This window comes from Typopeltis vanoorti, chromosome 7 (genome assembly GCF_054136105.1).
Source record: "Typopeltis vanoorti isolate ZY-2024b chromosome 7, IOZ_Tvanoo_1.0, whole genome shotgun sequence".
Taxonomy (NCBI): domain Eukaryota; kingdom Metazoa; phylum Arthropoda; class Arachnida; order Uropygi; family Thelyphonidae; genus Typopeltis; species Typopeltis vanoorti.
In genome coordinates this window covers 83,945,312-83,968,633 of record NC_143555.1, presented here as the reverse complement: position 1 = coordinate 83,968,633, position 23,322 = coordinate 83,945,312, and the positions used below count along the sequence as shown (strand labels likewise).

General features: G+C 35.4%; 1 protein-coding gene across 1 annotated transcript in view; it reads left to right on the top strand.

The window, feature by feature from the left end:
- The window catches only part of Rep (Rab escort protein), a 246,581-nt gene that overhangs the window by 4,964 nt on the left and 218,295 nt on the right, over positions 1-23,322 (top strand). Inside the window, exons 2-3 of the mRNA XM_090395371.1 lie at positions 7,992-8,058; positions 17,566-17,638. Coding sequence (XP_090251497.1) covers positions 7,992-8,058; positions 17,566-17,638 — 140 coding nt within the window. The remainder of the gene's footprint in view (positions 1-7,991; positions 8,059-17,565; positions 17,639-23,322) is intronic.

Below are 23,322 nucleotides of genomic sequence, written 5' to 3'. Positions count from 1 at the left end.
CTGCCCTATCCAGTCATGCTCTTTTTTCAAACAATCCTCATGATGATCTACAGAGTCACTCAGTTTGCTGGGATAAATACGAAAACATTTTTTGCTGCAGTGACGAGTTTGAAAGGAAAATCATGGAGTCCAGGGAAATCCTCCTTAATCCTGGTGCAACACCAGGGCAACATGTCGCCCTAGTGTTGCACCACCTTTAGACTTGAACTACGTTCAGGCGCAAACTTAACTGTTTGCTTACTTGTGATTAGAAGTAAAATAATCAAGTTTATAAAATTACTTGGTAACCCTAATATACATTACCCAATATAGATATTTAGATCTATATCTCCTCCAGAGATTCTTATTCAAAATAAAAACACCTTAGCAACTTGTATAGGTAAAGTTGATAAGGGTCTGTATTACTAAAACCTTTGTATTTAGGGTCTAGCTACTCACTAAGGAGACCTAAAAAAAAGGTTGAAGGTTTTAGTAACAGACCCTTATCAACTTTGCTACAAGGTGTTTTTATTTTGAATATGAATCTCTGGAGGAGATATAGATGTAAATAAGTTTTTTTAACTTGGGTAATGTATATTAGGGTTATTAGGGTGTAGCTACTCACTGAGGAGACCTCAAAAAAGGTTGAAACCAGTGGGGGCTCCGTGAAGCTCTGCTTGGGGATAGGTTTTTGCCTATCTCTGAGTGGGGCCACCGTTGAGATTATGGCTCTGTCTGGTGGTGGGATGAGCCTGCCACTAGGTAAAGCCAATACTGAGAAGTTCTTCTCGGTGACGGGGTGAGCCTGTCATTGAGTGGAACAACAAAGAGTTGGACGATCTTTCGGGATCGTCTTATTTTTAGAGCCCGTTTCACTTTTACATTCAAAACAGGTTGAAACCTGTCTGGGTAGTGACCCCCACCCATAATGTATTGCAGTATACATCTCTTAGTGACATGTGCTTTACATATGGAAAATACTAAGCATAGTGATCAGAGCTTAGCCACCTTTACAATGAGTTGCCCTGGTGTTGCACCACCTTTAGACTTGAACTACGTTCAGGCGCAAACTTAACTGTTTGCTTACTTGGGATTAGGAGTAAAATAACCAAGTTTATAAAATTACTTGGTAACCCTAATATATATATATATATATATACACATATATATATATATATATATATATATATAGATAGATATTTTCAAAATTCATTTTTACTCGGTTGGAATATTATAAAAAAGGTTTAATGACTATTACCGAGAGAAAAGATGACAAGATATATTTAAAAAATATACTACTAGTTTACTAGTTTCGTTACATGAACATCCTCAGGTATCACAATCAAAGAAGTATATAAAAAATTACAGAGACTTAAAATTGTACTAACAGAACAAGTATAAAAAACAGTAGCGTGTTTGAAAAAAATGCAAGTATGAGTTCCAAACAAACGAATACTACGCGCTGTCGCGAGTGCGCTGAACAGAAGCAACGTGTGCGTCAGAGAGATTGTAACTCAGGCTGTTGTTGATATGAGAGGAATCTAGAGAAATTTCCCTAGATTCAACAATCTTTCTTTCGAGTTCATCGTAGCACACATGGATGTTAGCAGTTTGAGTCCAGTTTACAATGTGCTGGCGGCCTTCGTCTGAGTTAGCTGAAAAGAGAACGTGGCTAGAGAGAGAGCGCTAGCTCTAATCCTGTTATAGGAGATATCTCTACGGTGTTCATCCAAACGTAGAAGGATGGATTTAGCAGTCTGTCCATAGTATGGCTTTCCGCAATCACACAAAATCTTGTATACTCCTGGAAACTGAGTAGGAAGATGTTTCTGTTTATGTTTGCTAAGTAATGAACGAAGTTTTGGAAGTGTAGTAAAGCACGTTTTGAAGTTGAATTTCTTGAGAATCTTGGCCAGTTTTGGTGAATTACTTACAGAAGAAACAGAAATTGAAAATGAACTCAGTTTTCTTAAAAAAACGTTTATTAACAATGGTTTCTCTCCAAAGAAAATTGACAAATTTCTTTCCCCCAGGCACTCATCTACTTCTGAAGATCCCTCTTCCCCAAGAGCCTTCATCTCCTTGCCTTACATCAGCTCTCTTTCACCAAAACTGGCCAAGATTCTCAAGAAATTCAACCTCTTCCCCAAGAGCCTTCATCTCCTTGCCTTACATCAGCTCTCTTTCACCAAAACTGGCCAAGATTCTCAAGAAATTCAACTTCAAAACGTGCTTTACTACACTTCCAAAACTTCGTTCATTACTTAGCAAACATAAACAGAAACATCTTCCTACTCAGTTTCCAGGAGTATACAAGATTTTGTGTGATTGCGGAAAGCCATACTATGGACAGACTGCTAAATCCATCCTTCTACGTTTGGATGAACACCGTAGAGATATCTCCTATAACAGGACTAGAGCTAGCGCTCTCTCTAGCCACGTTCTCTTTTCAGCTAACTCAGACGAAGGCCGCCAGCACATTGTAAACTGGACTCAAACTGCTAACATCCATGTGTGCTACGATGAACTCGAAAGAAAGATTGTTGAATCTAGGGAAATTTCTCTAGATTCCTCTCATATCAACAACAGCCTGAGTTACAATCTCTCTGACGCACACGTTGCTTCTGTTCAGTACTGGCGCACTCGCGACAGCGCGTAGTATTCGTTTGTTTGAAACTCATACTTTTTCTTGCCAATGTGGATTATCATATTTTGGTCAAACAGGTAGATCTGCAGCCGTGCATTGCAGCGAGCATTTAGATTACATTAAGTTCCATAAGTTAGAGTAATCGGAACTTGTGGAGAATACTATCACCATCAGACACTGAGTTCTTTGGAAGAAAATTAAGGTTCTCCATAAAAGTGATAATCTCTTGGAACATTTACACAAAAAGACTTTTTTCTACATAAATCTAAATAGAACAATGATTGACTTAAATTATCCCTCTTGTGGGAAATAGTTCTTCATAAATTCCAGAATTAATGTAAATTTAAGTATTTTTGTTTATTATTAAATATTGTTAAAGTTATTTTTACTAGAACCTTAATATTTAGATCATGATGCTCTACATCATGTATGTGCAATTCACGCTTGTCTTTATTGAATATACTGATTTCTCATGTTCTTGTGTTTAATTTGAAAGTCATGCAGAAGATGCCCTTAATACTAAGGTGAAAATTTTATACTGATAAAAATATATATGTAAGGTAAATCCATTTTATGTTGTTTGTTAATTATCACGTCTTATGTTCTTATACATCAAGTTATTGGATAGATATCATATGGCAGAGGGAAATCCAAGAGAAGCTAGAAGCTAGTGCTGTCTGCCATAGGTTTGAGTTGGGTATTTACAAATAGGAGAGAATGACTTTTTTATTGTCAACCCAAATTAGGGGGGGGTTAACTTTACAGTATAGCAGTAACTCAGAGATGGACAGAAAGTTGGAAAAAGTACCATTGTGTTAATATTGGATACAAAATTTTAAAAAAGTTTTGACTTTTTTAAAAGAAATACATCAGGAAGTCATTAAAAAGGCAGCATAAGAGAATGAACAAAGATGAAGAAAAATTTGTTCTGTGAGTTTGGAATTGAACAGGGAAGGAGGTGATGACTAGTTGTCACATGTGATTTAATGAATTTAGAGAGTTGGTAAATGACAGTGACCATGGAAATATCTAGAAAATAGATGCATCAGAAACTGAATCTGTGTAGAGATGGATCATTGATAAACATAATACTCTATTTTGTACTGATCCAAGATTTTCCAAAGTCTGGGATACCACCCCAAAACCCAGGGGGCAGTGTTCAGTGTTGCATGGATTTGTGATTTGTATAGGGTTAATCCAGAGGTGAAGTAATGCCACTGTGGTCAGCCAGTCCTGACTTGCTATAAATATATTATCATTAGATCTCCATGTACACTTTTGAACACAAGCCATGGAAAAGTTTGAAGAAACTCATGTGGTCTCTTGATATTTTCATACCATTTGAATGAGTGGCAGTAAGACCTTTCCAAACCATCATCATATGGTCTTTTTCCTTTGTGGTTAGATTCCCATCTTTCTGATTGTTTGTTGCATATCCTCAGGTGGAGGAGAGGATTTAGAGGTGGGTGACCAGGATGGTAGCAGGTCTATGGAATGTACCTTATGAACAGGTTAAAGATTTGTGGGTCACAGAAACTGGTTGATGGTTAGAAAAGGGGTGATTTGATTGGGACATACAAATTACTGAGGAGTTTTTACAAGATTAATTCAGTTCTGGTGGTAGTAGGATAACTAAGGGCTGTCCATGGACATTGAGTAAGAGTTTGGTTAGCAAGGATGTTAGAACTAGGTCTTTTTTTTGGAGAGTAGGGAATGAGTAGAATAGGTTGCCAGAGTCTGCTGTTAGTGCCATGACTGTGAATGAGTTCAAAGCAAAGTATGATAGAAACTGCACAAATGTTGGATAGTTCTTGATAATATAGTGTAATATACTGTAATAATAATGTAATATACTGTAATTCTTGAAATCACCTTTAAAGTTAAAAAATATATTCAACTCCTCTAAGGATCCTTTCCCCCCATTGGCACTCTGGAGTTTATTGCATCTATTGCACCTGTAACTTACCTTATATTGGAGAAACTGGACGTACAATCAAATATCCATATCCTATCCATTAAAAAGAACACAAGCGGCACATTACATTTAACAATTTTGGAGAAGCAGGCCTCTCAGATTATGCTTTTAACACCCTACACCAAATTGATTGGAAACCTGGTATGAACAGATATTTAAAAAGCATGTGAAATTTTGATTAACCACCCCCAATCTTAACAATAATGGTGGCTTAATTTAATTTTAACCTAATAATAATAATAATAACAGGACTCTAGCTTTGATGTAGTAAGTTTTTGTTTTACACCAGAGGTGTCAGGCTAATAGTTATAATGGCTGATCAGTAACTTTAGCATACCATGTAGATTGTTGTGCAGCATACTTATTTGTACATATATATGTTTGTGTATTTTTAGGATTTTTATACTCCAGATGATGACCTTAATGTGAAGGTCAAAACGTCAAGTGTTTATTTTGGTTTATATTAAACTAAAGTTTTACTCTAACATGGTAGTTTGTTCCATAATTTTCTTAATGTAATTGAAAATCCTCTTCAATAGATGCATCAAAAAGGGAGAAACACCTTAAATATGGAATAATGCAAACATAATTTTATTATTATTATTCAGGCCTCCATGGAGTCAAAAGACTCAACGCGGGAGGTCCTTCCTAGGAAACGCAAAGTCTATCGAGGCTCATCGCTGGAGGTCCCTTCTAGGAAACACAAAGTCTATCATACTACTCCTTAAACTCATTGACCGTTCTCACTCTCACCACTCTATCTGGCAATGCATTCCATGGTTCAACCACCCTCCATGCAAAGAAACCACTCCTCACTCTCTTGCTCACAGTTTCCTTCTGTAACTTCCAAGATGGCCCCCTTGTCATCATTCCTTCCCACTTTTCGACCAAGCGAAAGAACTCCCCAGTGTCAACCCTGTAACTGCCTCCCAACAGTTTAAAAGTCTCAATCATATCACCTCTCCTTCTTCTATCCACCAAACTCTGCAGTCCACATTCCCTCAGCCGATCCTCATAATTAACATTGTACAGTCCTGAAACCATCTTTATCTGCCTTTGTACCCTTTCCACAGTTAATTTATCCCCTTCAAATCCTGGGGACCAAATCTGAGAACAATAGTCTAAGTGTGGTCTGATTAGGGTGCTATACAACGGAATGATAACTCTTTTATCTCTGCAGGTCAGCATTCATCTCATTATTGCAGAAATCCTCTGTGTTACTTACCTTCACCAACTTTGCAATATGTCCCCTGATTGATAGAAACCTTTCAGGTTTCTATCAATAATCAACCCCCAGATCTCTTATCTCCCCTGCTTTTTCCAATACAGCTCCTCCAATCGTGTATGCAGCCTCCCATCGATGTATCCCAAACTTCAAGACTTTACATTTTGCTGCATTAAACCGATACCCCCATTCATTTGCCCATCTGTCTAGCTTATTCAAATCCTCTTGCAGGTCTACCACATCTGCACTATTACTAATGACCTTTCCCAGCTTCACATCATCTGCAAACAACTGAATATCCCCCTGCAATCCACTGACAATGTCATTGATATAAAGGTAAAACAATATAGATCCCAGTATTGAACCCTGTAGGATCCCGCTTGTAATCCTCTGCCTCCTTGAAACTGCCCCACCATACACAACTCTCTGATACCTATCGGACAGCCAATCCTGCAACTTAAATATCAGTTTATCATGTGACACCCTGTCAAATGTCTTTGCTAAGTCCAAGAAAATGGCAGTATATGCTTTTCCCTCATCTACTGCTCTTGTAACTTTATTATAAAAGGCTAGCAACTATATATTAGTTTGTTATCCCACATTTATAAGCCTTTCACTAGAATTATAACCAATAGATTAGAAACAATACTTGATTCAATACAACCTTCTGAACAAGCTGGTTTCAGAAAGAACTTCAGTTCAATAGAAAGAAATCTTCACATGGCCTTCATATATTCGAAAGCTTTTGATTGCATAAAAACATCAATAATAGAAGCACTTAAAGATTATGGCAAAACAGTTTATTGACATAAAATATATTTATGGCAATGCTACATCAAATATCATTCTTAATGAAAAAAGTTAAAAATTTCATATAAATCAAGGAATAAGGCAAGGAGATACCATTTCTTCCAAACTCTTCACATTAACACTGGAACATATGATGAGTAATTTAGAATGGTCTCACAAAGTAGTCAATATTAATGGCATTAAATTAAGATTTGCTGATGATTCTTCTTATTGCAAACAATATGAAAGATTTAAAAGAAATGATAGAAGATCTAACAATTAAATCAATAGAAATTGGACTAGATATTAATTCAGAGAAAACCAAAATGATGACAAATTAAAAATGAAATGATGATAGAAACATGGAAGAAGTGAAAAGAAGAATAGGAATGGGAGAGTCAACTTTTGGGAAATTGAAAAGATTTATAAGTAAAATAAAACCTGAGAACAGAGCAAGCCTGTTCAGCCAATGTGTATTGCCTGTTATGATATACAGAGCAGAAACCTGGCCAATCAAAAAGGAAATAGTAGCAGGGTTTTTTCTCCTGGAAACTCTGGTTTTTCATCCCGCATGCAGACAAATCGGCCATTCAGAACACACGCAATTTAGGGACAAAAAATTCTAGCTGTGGTGGTGGGCAGTAGATGGCGCTGATGTTGATTGGTGGTAGAGGTTTGGTGTAGTGGTGGAGACGGAGAGTTGTACAATAGGTGTCCTCCTGCGATGAGTCTTCGGACTCCTTGGAGATGTCACGAATAATAATAATAATAAAAATGCAAAAAAACAAAAAGAAGAATGGAGAAAGATGTCTGCTAAACATAAGACTCAGAAATAAAATCAGAAATGAAGAAATAAGAGCTAAAACAAAATTTTTAGATATTGGAGAAAACATGCTTCGAAAGAAATGGAAATGGGCGGGACATATTACAAGACTCAAGAACAAGAGATAGACAAAACTGGAGCGGCAGCCATATGAAGGTAAAAGAGCAGCTGGAAAACCTGAAAGAAGATGGTCAGATGATATAAGAAAAACAATTGAAACTCTTTGGCACCAACAAGCTCAGGATTGAAACAGATTTATAGCAAGAAGTGACTATAAAAAGGATTAAAAGAAGAAGAGATGTTGATTCATCTAATTCATCTCTAGACATATCAAACCACCTTCTCCTCTTCTTTCATTCCATCTACTTCTGTTATAGGTCTTGTTGACTTCTCATGTATGGAGTCAGTATATATATATATATATATATATTTTTTTTTTTTTTTTTTAAAAAAACCTTAAGAATTGCAAAAGTGAATATTAGCATGTAAAATTTTCAGATTGTGCCATGTTTAGTCAGCTTTCATATATTGCAGTTTTGAATTTTCTCCATAGGTATGCCAGAATCTATTATAGCTGCATCTGCTGCAAGGATCGGAAAAACAGTACTACATTTAGATAGGTAAGTGGGATAATCTGACGTTTTCTGTAAGTGAAATAAATATATAAGTTAGTTTAGTAAGATAGTGTAATAAACAAAGTGAAAGTACATGTGGATATGAGATAATATGTTGGCAGGATTTAATACACACTTATTTTTGTAAATGTTTATCATGGTGGCCAAGGAGTTTTTAGAGTGTTTGTAATGTATACAGAACCAAAAGCTTGTGCAGTAGTTGTTTTACTAGTTGGGAAAAAAAATAGAGATTGAATGCCTGGTGATTTCCAAAAAAAAAAATAGGGCTAAAAAAAGCAAGTGTCACCTACTCTGTGTTTAGTAATGCAAAAGTGCTACAAGATTTTTTTTAAAATTGATATTTCTTTCTAGATTCAAATAAGTAGCATAAATATTATATTGATTTAATAGGTAAACATTGAATATTTTAAATATTAATGCATTTTATTGATTATAGCGATTTCCAAGTAAATATGTGAACTGTTGGATTTTATCACTACTTAAATGATTAGGTCTTTTTGAGGACTACTTTGTCTTCTCTTTCTTTTTGGTTTAAAACTTAATATTTGTTTAGAATATTGCATACCTTTCATTACATTTGTGTTATCTGGTTTTCTTATTTTTATTTTCTCTTCTATTGGTTTGCTTTCAGTTCTTTTAATATATACTCATTGCTTTTATGATTGACTAATGTTTTGCAGTTCTCGTGAATTTCATTTCACTTGTTTTTATTTTTTATCTTTGTAATACTTAATGCCTGTAATTCATTTCCATACAAAAATGCTAATAAGATGTTATATACTTTTAAACATGTTTATTTTTGTGTGTTCTTGAAACTCAGTCTGTAGGCTGAGTTTACTTCCCACTCTGAATGAATGTTATGAATTCCTTTAGTTGGTAGTGATTATCAGCATCTGGCATATAATACTGGGTCGCTTAAGGTCAAATCTAGATAACTGGGAAGAGACCTCCCTATAGCCTTTAGGGAATGTAGAGAAATAACTTGGCTTCCAGTCATCACTTTTTCATAGAGCACCTGGATACTGAACAAATGAAAAGGAGCTTATTCTGTGTTAGCTTAAACTAAAATGATGGTACAACATGATGGATGTCTTACTGGTTAGGACATTTCCTGATTAAGCATGCCCCCCCATGATGTTTTTTCCCCCAGGGAACCAGAATGAAAAGTGAAATCAACAAGCCTAGCATCTGCATAAATAGACACCATCTGCATAAAAGTATCAGTGGAATGGTAAAAAAATTAGATAAGTGCCATGTAGACATAATCAGGTATTACCAAGCCAATGAAGACCATACAAGTGAGATTTTGCTAAACAATAAGGTGTTCTATTTGGGGAATGGGATCACAGAAGGGAAGGAAAGACTAGCTGTAGGGCAATTTCAAGTGAGTAGTGTAGACAGATTTCATAAAGGAGAATTGAAAATTAGGTTTCAGTGAAAGAAACCTCATTATCAATTCTACAGAAGTTTTCTTTGAAAGAAAAAGATGGAGAAAGTGGTAGATGGTGTCAAGTAATTAGAGACAGCATATGTCTTTTATAAAGTGACATAAACTTGTTTCTGTTGGAGATGTGAACAGCAGAGTAAGAAATGAATACCAGGTAAACAGAAGTGTATGAAAAAGTTGATAAAAAAAGCAAATCTAATAATAATTCAAGATATTATAATAACAATTCAGGATAATTAAGATATGTCTGCTCAGGCACATTGAAAAATGACACAAGAAATGTCCTATTGTACTTGTTGCTCTCGTATCTTGAACTGTTGGTTTAGGATAAAGAATATATAGGGGATTTGAAATTGGAAGTGAATACTGTTTAGTTTTGAGAAGGATAAATGAATATCATATTAAAAGAAAAATATGTCAAAAAAATAAAGTTCTAGAGATCAAAGCTAAGCAGCTTTCAGGGATGAACTGTAGATTCAAATTAGACAAATATTTGAGGGAGGGAGTGGGATGAGAATTTGAGGACAAGATCCAAACCCCTGAAGATAAACTGGCAAAATAACATGAAGAAAACATTGATTCATTCAAGAAAGCATGTGGTGAAGTTATTTTCAAAGATAGAAAAATCAGAACTTCATGAAGAATTCAAAGAGATTGGCGTGGAAAAAAAAAAGCATAAAAAATTCCTAGGAAGTAAATAACATACACACAAAGAATACAGAGATAAATGTAAGCTAAACAGAAGTCATGGGAAGACTTTTATAAAAAGATAAAATGACAGTGATCACAAAACATTTACTGTAGGCTATTGAAAAATCTTTGAAATGAAGGAAAGAGCACTGAAAGTTATCGGAGATGATAAAGGCAACACAAAAACTGAAGATACTCTAAAGGTTAAAATTAAATGAAGTGCCAGAACAGTGTTAGAAAATGTCAGAGGAATTCACTCAGGGATGCATCTTAATACTTGAGGTTGAAAAAGTCACAAGAAACCTGGACAGGGGAGACACATATACAATGATGTACTTGGATTTTGCATGCAAAAGCTTTTGATAGGATCCCACATGACAAATTATTAAATAAATTGAAACAGATGGGATTGGATAACAGACTTCTTAGTTGGATCAGTGACTGGCTGTCAGATAGGTATCAGAAAATTTTATGTGGGGGGTACGGTATCTTGTAAGAGGAAGGTCACTAGTGGTGTACCGCAGGGGTCAGTTTTGGACCATTGTTGTTCAATTTGTATGTTAATGGAGTGGGTTTAACAAGTGATATGCAGCTGTTTGTAGATGATGCCAAATTGAGGAGAGCAATGCAGAGTCAAGCAGATGTTATGGCCTTACAGGAGGACTTGAATAGATTGCATGAATGGGCAGGTAAGTGGAACTGTCAGTTCAATGTTGCAAATTGTAAGGTTTGGAAATTTGATAAGCAACGATGGGATGCCAAGTGCACTTGGTGAGGAAACTTTAACACTTTGACTGCTGTGATACTAATTTTTTTCCCGTCTTCACAGGCCACTGCACTTAATCGTCATATTATGTTATTCTAGTGATTATTTCGCTTAATCACGCTGTGAAAACAACTTTTTGTTTTTGTTGAGACGTTTATTCAGTGTGACACACTTGCATTTCACGTGGCCTGCTGAGCAAAGTAAGGCTGTGCCAACAATAAAACACCACATGTCCATGTGAGGCATGCGCATTTCACATATAATCTATCTACCAAGTTTGGATTTCTTAGTATATTTGTTTACCGAGTTGTTGTGACATTTTGTTTGTTTTATCGCTAGCTAAGTGATATAGTGAAACAAAAAAACAGGTACTTCTTTTCATTAGGTAATTCTAATGTAAAATATTGAATGTTTTGAAATATATTGAGAACATTATTTTATTAATATTGGTGACTATTGCAAAAACTTTTGGACGAATTGATGTCCAAAGAAGAAGACCATCCTTTTGAGGGCTCATCTAATGATGAGCCCTCGAAAGGATGGTCTTCATCTTCAGATAGTGAATGACCACTCTTGAAAAAGAAAAAAAACACTGCCAGATGTTCCTCCTGTTTTTCCATCTTGTTCCTCATCCACAAACATGCCTACAGAAAACTATTTTACAGACAACCACATCACAGAAGCTATTGAGAATGTTGTGAGTAATTTCTACCTAAACGATTCCTAAGAAAAGGAAGATAAATTACCTTCTCTGACATGGGGTGAAATAATGGGGAAGGTATTTGAAGGAATTTACATTCGAAGCTGAAAATGCAGGAATACTTGTTGAACTTTTTGAAAATATGTTTGAAAAGTCGCCCATCGATTTTTATAGATTGTTCTTAGATGATCATTTGTGGGAACTCATGATCAACGAAACTAATTGTTATGCTTCTCAGAAAATGAACACAAGTTGTTTGCCCAGTGCAAGAATCAAGAAATGGAAAGATACCAACATACAGGAAATAAAGATTTTCATTGGATTGCAGCTTTGGATGGGTCTTTTCTGTTTGCCTCGCCTGTTTGACTATTGTTCGAAAAAAATAATGTATTCAAATAAAATTAGTAATGTCATGTCACGAAATCGTTTCAAGCTGTTGCTATCAAACTGGCATTTTTCGAATAATGAAAATGCAGATGTTTCCAATAGACTGTATAAGCTCACACCACTAATTGAATCTTTAAGAGATAATTTCAAACGTTATTTCACACCTAGAGAACGAGTCTGTATAGACGAGACATTGGTCCCTTTTCTCCTAACATTCCTGCAATACATAAAAAAACAAACGACATAAATTTGGAGTCAAACTATTCAAGTTATGCGTTGAAGGTGGCTATACCTATGACTTCAGAATTTAACAAATGCCAATGAAAATGTCCCAACTACTGTTGTTACGAAATTATGCAACCACTGCTGGATTGTGGCAGAATAGTTTACACAGATAATCATTACACGAGTGTAGATCTCGCCCATAAGTTAATTGAAAGAAAAACGCCTCGTCAGTACCTTGAGGAAAAACAGAAAAACAACCCAGGAGAAGTAATTAAAAAAAAAACTAAGAAAAGTTTAATGTATCTCTATGGAGAGCAGTACAGGAATTGGGGTCATGAAGTGGCAGGACAAACGTGATGGTCCTAACTCTTTCTACAAAGCATGTTGGTCAGATGATGACGGTCAGCTCCGGTCGAAATTCTGAAGTAAATAAGCCTGATGCCATCGTAGATTATAACAAATCTAAGACTTTCATAGATTTATCTGATCAGATCAAATCAAATCTTACTCAAGTTTGAGAAAGGGTATCAAATGGTACAGAAAAATTGCCATCTAGAAAAAATCGACTTGCTTCTAGGGTCATCTGTCGTAAACTCTTATTTCCTTTATAAAGGTGTGACTGGTTGAAACATATCAATAACTGCTTTTAGAGAGCAAGTTGCCGAATCCCTGTTAGGTCTGTCTAAAAATAATCAAGAACGTCAATCCCAGAAGATGAATAAACATACGTTGACAGATATGGGTACATCCAACAGGCGAAGATGTGTTATTTGCTATTACAAAATATCAACAGAAAGTGGCAGAAATGTTGCAACTAAGAAAGCATCGACTTCTCGGTGGAAATGTGACAAGTGCGAAAAATATTACTATGTGACATGCTTTTTCAAAGCCCATGATTGCACCCTTTAACAATTAGCTTTTTTTTTTTTTTTTCATTTATTGACTAAAAATAATAAAAATAATGTTTCTTTTATTGTCTTCAAGCTGAAATCAAAATAGCTTTCGTTTCTTGCCTTTTTGAAATAAATACTTCAATTTATCTCCTTTGTTTTATTGAAACACTTGCAAAGAAATAGTAAAAATATATACATATATTTTCTTATTTTGATACATGAAAATTTTCAAGTATTTTGATGGGCTAAGCTCGGTTTCTAGGGCACCAGGCCATGCTTATATACAGCCCATGCATTAAAAATAGCTGCTGTGAGACACAGTTGTTTCACTAAGGAATAATGACAACTTAACCTGCGAAACAGATACATATCACATGGCACTAGCAGAAAGTGTATGCATGAGGCAAACTTGTTGCATACAGTTTTAAAGGAGGTAGAGGAAATGAGAGATCTGGGAGTGGTGGTAGATGAGGACCTGAAGTTCAGGGAACCACATTGCACAAGTTGTGAAGACATCGGATAATGGAAATGATGTGGAGGACCTTGACATGCAGAAATAAAGAGGTTATGATGCCATTGTAAAAGGCCTTGATCAGGTTTCATATGGATTATTGTGCACAGATCAGGTCACCAGGTTTTCATGGTGATGAGGATATGTTGGAAAGGGTCCAAAAAAGATTCACAAAGGTTGGTAGTGGTCTTTGGAATGTGGAGTATGAGGACAGATTGAGAAAATGTAAATTGCAAAGCCTTGTGAATAGGAGGAAAGGGAGGGGGCGGGATATGATTGAGACATATAAGCTAGTCAAGGATTGTTATCAGGTTGACATGTAAGAGATTTTTCATAGAATGAGAGCTGTATAAAGAGACTGTGAGTAGAGAAGTGAGGAGAAGTTCTTTGCATGGAGAGTTGCTGGTGAGTGGAATGCATTGCTTGAGTGTGTTGTTAATGTAGATGCATTGAATCATTTTAAGGCATGGTTGGATGAGCATTGTGTGCAATAGTGTGTACCTCCCATGATAAGTCTCTGACTCCATGGAGTTTGAATGTTGATAATAATATATAATAATAATAATATACCAAGGTGGTGACAGGTCTGTGGTGAAGGTTTGTGGGTTACAAAGTTTAGTTGATAGGCAGAAAAGGGGAGACAATAGAAACTTTTAAGATATTACAGGGGTTTTATGAAATTAATCATTATCATCATGCATATCAAGGATTTAGGCCTAGTGTGGCCTGTTCTGGCCTTAGAAGTCATCGTTCAATCTTTTAAGAGGACTTCCTAGTTTTCTTTTTCCTAATGGCTTGTACTTCAAGGTTTGTTTTGATAAACTTTCTATTTTCAAAATTGATGCAAGTGAAATTTTTCAATATATGACAAATAGTCAGAGAATTAGGAGCCATATGTGGAAGTTGTCTAAGAGTTAATAGGGGTGTGCAGACCAAATTTTTTGCATGGAGAGTGGTGAGTGGAATGGATTGCCAAAATTGGTTGCGAGTTCCTTGACGATAAATGGATTCAAGGAAAGGCATGATAGGATTTGTGTGTATGATGGTTGATTTGGGTTTTCCGTGATGAGTCTCCGGACTCCATGGAGATACCGTAGAATAATAATAATATGGAGAGTATAAAAGATTCATAGTTGACTACATTGTGTAATTCAGAAAGTCATAATGCTGGTGATTATCATAGTACCCATCTATAAAAAAAATGGAAAATAAAACCAAATGTGAGAATTGTGGTCAAAGTAAGATTAAAGCATACTTAGGAGGTTAAGTAAAATTGAGGAAGAGAAACTCAGGCAAGAACAAGCTGAGTTCAGACTGGATAGAATTTCCAAGATAAGATTTTAATATTAAGACAGTCAAGAAATCAACATGAACATAAAAGGGATCCGTATTTAAGTTATGTGGATCTGGAAAAAAAAAAAAAGGTGTCAAAATAAAAGCTATTCAAAATTCTATTTATGTGGTGTAAAGAGAATATTATAGAGAGCAATTCATATTCTGTATTGTTAGCATTTAGAATCTCAATTCTAAATGCTAACAATAGATTTAACATATCAGGTGTAAGATAAAAAAAGGTTTAACATATCAGGTGTAAGATAAAGGTGTACAATAGCTCATTTCCACTTTATTATCTGCACAAATCACATTAATGAAGCTAAGTGGCATTATACCTAATATGATGTATGAAAATTTGAACATATTCAGTTCTTGACTGTATATTCAGAGGATGTTATACTTACTCTTAAATAAATCTGTTTTAAAACAAATCAGGTGTAAGATAAAGGTGTACAATAGCTCATTTCCACTTTATTATCTCCACAAATCACATTAATGAAGCTAAGTGGCATTATACCTAATATGATGTATGAAAATTTGAACATATTCAATTCTTGACTGTATATTCAGAGGATGTTATACTTACTCTTAAATAAATCTGGTATAAATCTCTAAATTCAGAGGTGCTTAAGGGTCAAAGCTGTATAACTGAGAGGAGACTGCATAGCCTTTAAAGGAATGTGGAGAACCGACCAGGGCTTCTGACCTAATGTCCAATCCTCACCTTCTCGTGGTGCACCCTATTAGGTATCTACCTGGATACTGAATGAACAAGGAAGGGCTGGCAATTTGGGATTTAGCCGACCAAATTGTATTCTTATCGGCTTAAACCACAATATTAAATGATGGTACAACATGATAGAATTTCGTGCCGGGTGGGGCATCGCCCGGTTAAACAAGGGCCCCCGTTGTTTTCGCCAGGGAACCAGGGCGAACAGCGAAAATTCAACTACTGGAACAAATCCTAAAACACACTCCAACTCAATATCACCAGAATTGAAGATCAATACTATCAACATAAGAAGCCTGAATGGCAAAGAAATGGAGCTAGCTGAGGAATTAGATAAGTACCAGATCGACATAATAGAGGTGACTGCAACAAAAAAGACCAAAACTGGTGAGTTCTTTCTGAGTAATAAATATAAAATGTTATATTCAGGCAATGATAATCAAGGAAAAGAAGGAGTAGCCATAATATTCAACACTAAATACGAGGCTAATCTTCTTGAATGGCAAGCAATTTCAAGTAGAGTGATGTGGCAAATATCAGAATGGGGAACTGGATAATGAGACTTATTTGTGTCTATGGTCCCACAGAAAGTTCTCCTAAGGTAGAAGTGGAGGAATTTTTTGAGGCTTTAGAAAAAGCAACTGACACAATGAAAAGTTGAAAAGTGTGGCAGAATTATTTTGCCACACGAAATGAAAGACTTCGAGCAATGAACTCTAGATTCAGCCAGCCTAAAACCCAAAGTCGGGCTAAGATATGTTGATGATATTTTCTCCATTTGGTCCCACAACTGCAAAACATTAAATACATTCCTGAGCCACCTGAACAAACATCACAAACGTATCCAATTCACCGTTGGAATCGAAAACAACAACTCTCTTCCTTTTCTAGACACACTTGTCACATGTTTTCCATCAGTACTTCTATACAGTACCTCTGTATAGAAGCACTGAATTAACTAGTGTGTCAGTAAGGTGTAATCTGTTTGTAATTGTATACTTGTTATCAGTCTATAGTGGTTTTAATTTTTGGGGGGCTGTTGTTGCTTTTGCAATTTTTGTTCTAATATCCTGTTTTGATCTTCCTTCTGTATTAAAGATAGGTATTTAAACTGATTAACTTCTGTGGGTGTATCCTCAAGTAGGATTTTTTTCAGTTTCTGTTACAGCACTTCCTTCTTGGTCAGAAGCACAGATATTTGTCATTGTTTTTGATTTTTGGTATACTTATGATTAAGCCTTAAGTCATATTTTTTTAAGAGTATAAGCTAATTTTGTGGTGATTTCCTGAATATGTGATTTGTTTTCTGCTAGAAGATCAATATCATCAGCAAACTGCACATAGTTTATTCTTTTTCTATCATCACTCCAATTTCATTTTCTGCTCAACTTTCATTACTGCTCTGTCAAATACATTGAACATTATCAGCTACATAACTAATTAGAGTTTCAGCCCATCAAGTATTACAATTTTGGTATCAGAATTTTGTAACAAAAGAAACATGTTGATATTGTAAATACCATAAGTATAGATTTTTTCTATCACAAGAGAATATTTATTTTTCTGTATTACTTAAGCAGATGTATTAGAAATGATCCTTTTTTCAAGACAACACGATATATTGTTCTTGATAAAGAGATCAAAAAATCAGTGTAAATTAGCAAGGAACTAATATTTACTTTTAGATAATTAGTTGCATAGTAAATGGAAAAAAGTAATTACTAAAATAAAGAGCCAAAAGGCTTCAAAAAAGTAATTACAAATAAATATTTGTAACTACTAATAAGAGTATCATTTAAATTTTACAGAAATGGTTATTATGGTGGAGAATGGACTAGTTTCAATTTTGATCAACTGCTGAACTGGATAGAACAGCATAAGGTAATTTTAAAATAATAAGAATATAGAAGTTGAAATAAATTACAATGAACTCTATATTATCTGAACCTCAATCATGTACTTTTGGTACCTTGTATAATTGAATTACAAATTTTTAGTACCATATTTTGCCAACAGAAGTGTGATGTTCCCAATATCAGTTGTGATTCATTTGTTTTGTGTGTGTGTGTATAGGCTGTTAAGGGAAAATCGCTTTTAATTTTTCAGGAAATGACGACGTATACTAGAATATTAATTAAAAAACTTTAATCAATACCTTCCTATATTTTGGCAATGTTACATTGCCATCATCAGGGATCACAAAAACAATGATATGTGTACGCAGGCACTAATACTGAGCAAATGAGGCTGAATAAAGGCAACAGAAGTCGGGTCTAGAGTCCTAAAGGGTGTCCCTAGTAAGCTAAATTGGGCTGACAATCTTAAAATGTATACTTCCCAAATTTGAGGCAGTCTCGTGCACCCAAATTTGCTGATATTTGGAAAGTTCTTCAGAGTTAAGGCACATTTGATGACTAGTCTTTCATACTTGTATTAGTTTCAGTGTAATAGAGTGGCCTTCTTCCAGCATATCCTGTTGTGGATGTCCAAGAATGTTCAGCAAGTGCTGAGTGGCTATTCGTGGAACTGGATGTGTTCCTTGTGTTCGGATATCCTGATATTAGCTGTCCTGCCTGTTTGCAACTGCAAGGGACTTAGTATGTCCCTTGCAGTTGGTTGTAAGGTATGACAATAACTGGTTGACACTGTTATCCCAACTGATTAATTTTGCCCTGTTATATAGGGTTTTTATAATCCCATATTGTTGGGAGTGGGGATGGTGTGACTGCTGGTGAATGTATCTATATGTAGGTTTTTTGTAAACTGAGAATGCCACGGATTCATCAGGCTGGCGTGTAATCAGAGTATCTAGGAATGGGAAATGTTGTTTTCCTTTTCCAAGGTAAATTGGATCCTGGGGTGTTGATTGTTTAGGTGAGTTAAGAAATTGTGGAGTGTATCCAGGCCAAATGGAAAAGACATCATCCATGTAGCATAGCCAGACAGTGGGATTATGTGGGGCAAATTTAAGTTTTTTTCTTCAAAGGTCTCCATAAAGAAGTTGGCTGGGGGGGGGGGGATGAAGAACCCATGGCAGTCTCCACTTTCTGTTTGTAGAATTTTCCTTGCCAAATGAAATAGACTGAGTTCATGGTGAACTGAAATAGGACTGAGATATTAGGAGGAAATATGGCTTGGATGAGGTCTAATGTATCTTTGAGTGGGACATTGGTGAATAAGGAGGAGGAGACATCAATTTCTTGGAGTGTGAGGTTTTCTATACTGGCTTTAAAGTGGGCTGAGTGTTTTATGTGTGAAATTGTGTTGCCAGTATATTTTGTAAGCACTTTGGCTAATTTGTATGTGGATGAATCAGTGCCATCCACAATGGGATGTAATGGTACATTCTGTTTATGGATTTTTGGTAGTCCATATATCCTGGGGAGTCTAGAGTTATAAGGTTTTAGTCTGTTTGTAGCCTCCACAGGCCAAGAGGTAACTTTTTAAGGAGAGTATAGAGTGTTTTGATTTGTGTGATGGTGGGATCATAGTCTATACGGAGCTAGGTAGAACGATCTACAAGGAGGAGACATCAATTTCTTGAAGTGTGAGGTTTTCTATACTGGCTTTAAAATGGGTTGAGTATTTTATGTGTGAAGGTGTATTGCCAGTATATTTTGTGAGCACTTCGGCTAATTTGCATGTGGATGAATCAGTGCCATCCACAATGGGATGTAATGGTACATTCTGTTTATATTTTTGGTAGTCCATATATCTGGGGGGGGGATATCTAGAGTTATAAGGTTTTAGTCTGTTTGTAGCCTCCACAGGCTAAGAGGTAACTTTTTAAGGAGTCTATGGAGTGTTTTGATTTGTGTGATGGTGGGATCATAGTCTATAGGGAGGGAGGTAGAACGATCTACAAGTAAAGAGGCAAACTTACCTGAGTAATCTGGTTGGTTTAAAACCACTCTGGCATTTCCCTTATCCACTTTGGTAATTATTATTCTGTTGTTGCTTTTAATCTCTTGCAGAGCTTCAAATTCTTTTTTTGATAGGTTGGTTTTTTGGTGGTTTGGCTTGAGTGAGAACACTGACTACATCCAGTCTGCTGTTGTTGGCAAGGTTGCGGATACCTCGTTCTAGTCTGCTGTTAGCAATATGGTTGGCAAGGTTGCGGATACCTCGTTCTATTTGTATCATTATTTCCTATGCAAGAATTGCAAAGTTATGGGCCATGTGTGAGCGCATTAGTTGCTTCACTGCATCTCCAAGAATTAAGGACAAATTGGTAGTTTGAACTCTTTTAATTTCCATCCCTGTAATAGAAGTGTTCCAATTAAACTATATTGAAGTAAGTTTAAATGCATGAACACTCATGTGAAATGTTTTTTATTTTGTTTATGCTTTTGAATGTTAAATGTAATGACATAAATATTATTATATTTTTAGCATGGTAAAGTTTTGGTTTGAAAATAAATTTCGTTATGTTTCAATTTTCAAAGATGCTACCTTTTGTATAAATCATGGCATCCTAAAAAGACTTTGACCAGCGATGTGACTTATTTATGACTGCTGAAAATGTTTTTGCTTCTTATTATGTCAACTGTAAAAGACAAGATATTTATTTAGAGTGTTGAAAATAAGTGTTGAGCATTATGTTTTGTGTATGTTGCCTGCTGTTCTCTTTTATTTACTGTTAAGATTTTGATTATGAATTTAGACCTCACACGACAAAAAAATGAACAGTGCAATTACACATGTACCTGTAAAAAGCATACAAAAGATGTAACATATATCTGTAATAAACATCCATGGCATCAATAATATTGATATAATTTTTGAAGTTATTTTTTATATACATGTTTAATTTCACAAATTTTTGTGGGACTTTTCAATCTTTCAATCTGTGTTTTTTCTTTTCCCCATCTACTTACTAAACATATCTCTTTCACTCTCAAATTCTGTTCTTTTATTTTGCTTATTTTCTGAAAATAGTTGAAAAATGAACTCATTTGTTTTGTTGTACTGTTATTTGTCAGATCATGCTTTTATTTCAAGGGTAGTGCAGACTGATGTATCCAACTATCGACCTATCGGTATCTCTGGAGTGGTGGTGGTGAAGATTTTGGAAAAAGTTGGTGTTAGGGCTCACTTTCAGAAATGGGTTGACAGAGAATCTCTACTTTGCAATGAACAGCATGGGTATACTAAGGGGAAAGTTATGTTTGAGCAACTTGTTCACATTCTGTAATGTTACCATTGAGTTAGACAAGAGGAATGGATGCACCATTATACTTTTGGATTTTGCTAAGGCTTTTGACAGAATACAGCATGGAAGACTTGCATAAATTGAACAATGTGGAATTGGATTATAAAATATTGGCATGGATAAGAGGATCGCTGACTGACAGATATCAATAAGTGATATATGGGGAGATGTCAAGCCTGCAAGATTTAAGGTACAACCAGTGGTGTACCACAAGGATCAGTCCTTGGTTCATTATTATTCAGTCTTTACATTAATGACATTGGGAAGGAGTTGGCAGGAGACATACAGCTATTTGCTGATGATGCAAAGATAGACAGCGTAATCAGGAATGTGGCTGGGCATTGAGTAATTGCAGAATGAGTTGAATAGGCTGTCATTTCAGTATTAGTAAATGTAAAGTCATGCACTTTGGTGTGGTGAGATATTCAATGTCATATTATATTGGTGGAATTATGATAGAAGAAACCAACCAGGCAAGGGAACATGGAGTGTCAGTAGATAGGAAGTTGATGTTCAAGGATTTGAATGGCTCATCCTCAATCCAAGTAGCATCCAGAAAAGAAGAACTTGAACAATTTTTTTCAAACAGGAATATGGATACATACCAGGAAGAATAGAAAATTAATTTGATAATGATCCTGTTGCTCGCAGACAACAAACATAAATTTAAAATAACAAGACTATAGAAAACTAGTGACTACCTGTGTCATTTACTAATGTATTTATGCCCCCCCCCCCTTTTTTTTTTATCCACCAGAGGTCAGGCAATGGTGAACAGTTGACCAAAGCAGTTATTCTCCCGTGTGTGTGTGTGTGTGTGCGTGTGCGTGCATGCATGTGCATATATACAGGTAACCCTCATATAACGCAGAGGTTAGGTTCCATAGAAATGCCGCGTGATATAAATCGCGTTATATGAGACTCAAATCACATAGAAAAAGTAGGGTTATGTTCCGAAATCGTTTTTTTTTTTAATTATATAAACAACAGTGATATATCCAACAAAAAAATTTTTATTTAATTCAGGTAATTCATGTAAGTTAAGAAAACATATAAACTATGAAACAAAGGCATAGTATAAACTTATAAAAATTTTGAATTGTACGAAAACTTCATTGCACATGTGAGTATAAATGTTTTAGGCAAAACATTTATGAATTATGTGCAATGAGTAATATGTGCATCATTGCATACTTTGGCTGGTTTAGTTATCAAGAAGTCAGTAATAAGATCTTGCTTACCACTATGCTTCAGTTTTTTTGTTTTTTTTTTATTAAGTTCATAATATGGAGCTAAACAAATATTCAACTGTCTCGTGAATTTTCCGGAGCGCTCCATTGAGGGATTATCATGTGTAAAATAACTTCCTAACTTTCTTTCCAAGTCCAATCCTTCTGTTAATTTCTTTAAACTGAATTCTTTAAAGATTCATCAAAATCAGAATCTTCGGCAGAACTTTCCCCGCCATTTGGTTCGACGTCATCTATTAATTGTACCAGTTCCTCCTCATTTAAATCTATTTCCCCATCAATTAATTCACTAATTTCGTTTTCAACCATATCGCAAAAGCTTTCTAAGTGGCCATTACTATAAAAATAAATTTTTTACATAAAAAAGTATTACATATTGTATGTAACTCACCAAAAAATAAAGTGCTCAGATTGAGATTAACACACTTATGATTTTTAATGTGCTTTCCTGGCAGAAAACGAAGACAATTTTCAACAATAAATACTTTATATGGGGGTGGAAGGGATGGTGAAGCGCAATACATAGCCTCTCCCACTCAAATGTCAACTCACCTTCCCGTGGTCCATCCTGTTCTAAAAGTACAAACGAGGCACTGGTGACCGAGTATGGGCGGTATAACCTTAACACCCTAACAGAGTAAATGCTGTTAGATCTGCCTGTCCAGAGGCATTAGGTAGCAGCCCTACCACTGGACTTACCCAGCGATAGGTTAGTAACCTGCCCTGGGGAAATTCAAAATACTTTCAAGTTTCATGCAAAGAAAAACCGGACGGACTGTCAGGGAAAAGACCACAACCCAGGAAACGGTAAACGAAATTGGAAAAAGGAATACATAATGAAGATTGCAACATGGAATGTGAGAAGCATTGCACACAAAGAAGAAGAACTTGATAAACAACTAAACCAAGCTAACATAAAGATATGTATAGTAACAGAAACAAAGAAAAAACAAAAAGGTACAAAAGAAACAAACAACTATATACAAATCTACAGTGGGGTAAAAAAAGAAGAAAGAGCAAAAGTAGATATAATGATTATGGTACATAAATCCCTAAAGAACAATATTGTATATTACAACTATTTAAATGAATGACTAATAGAA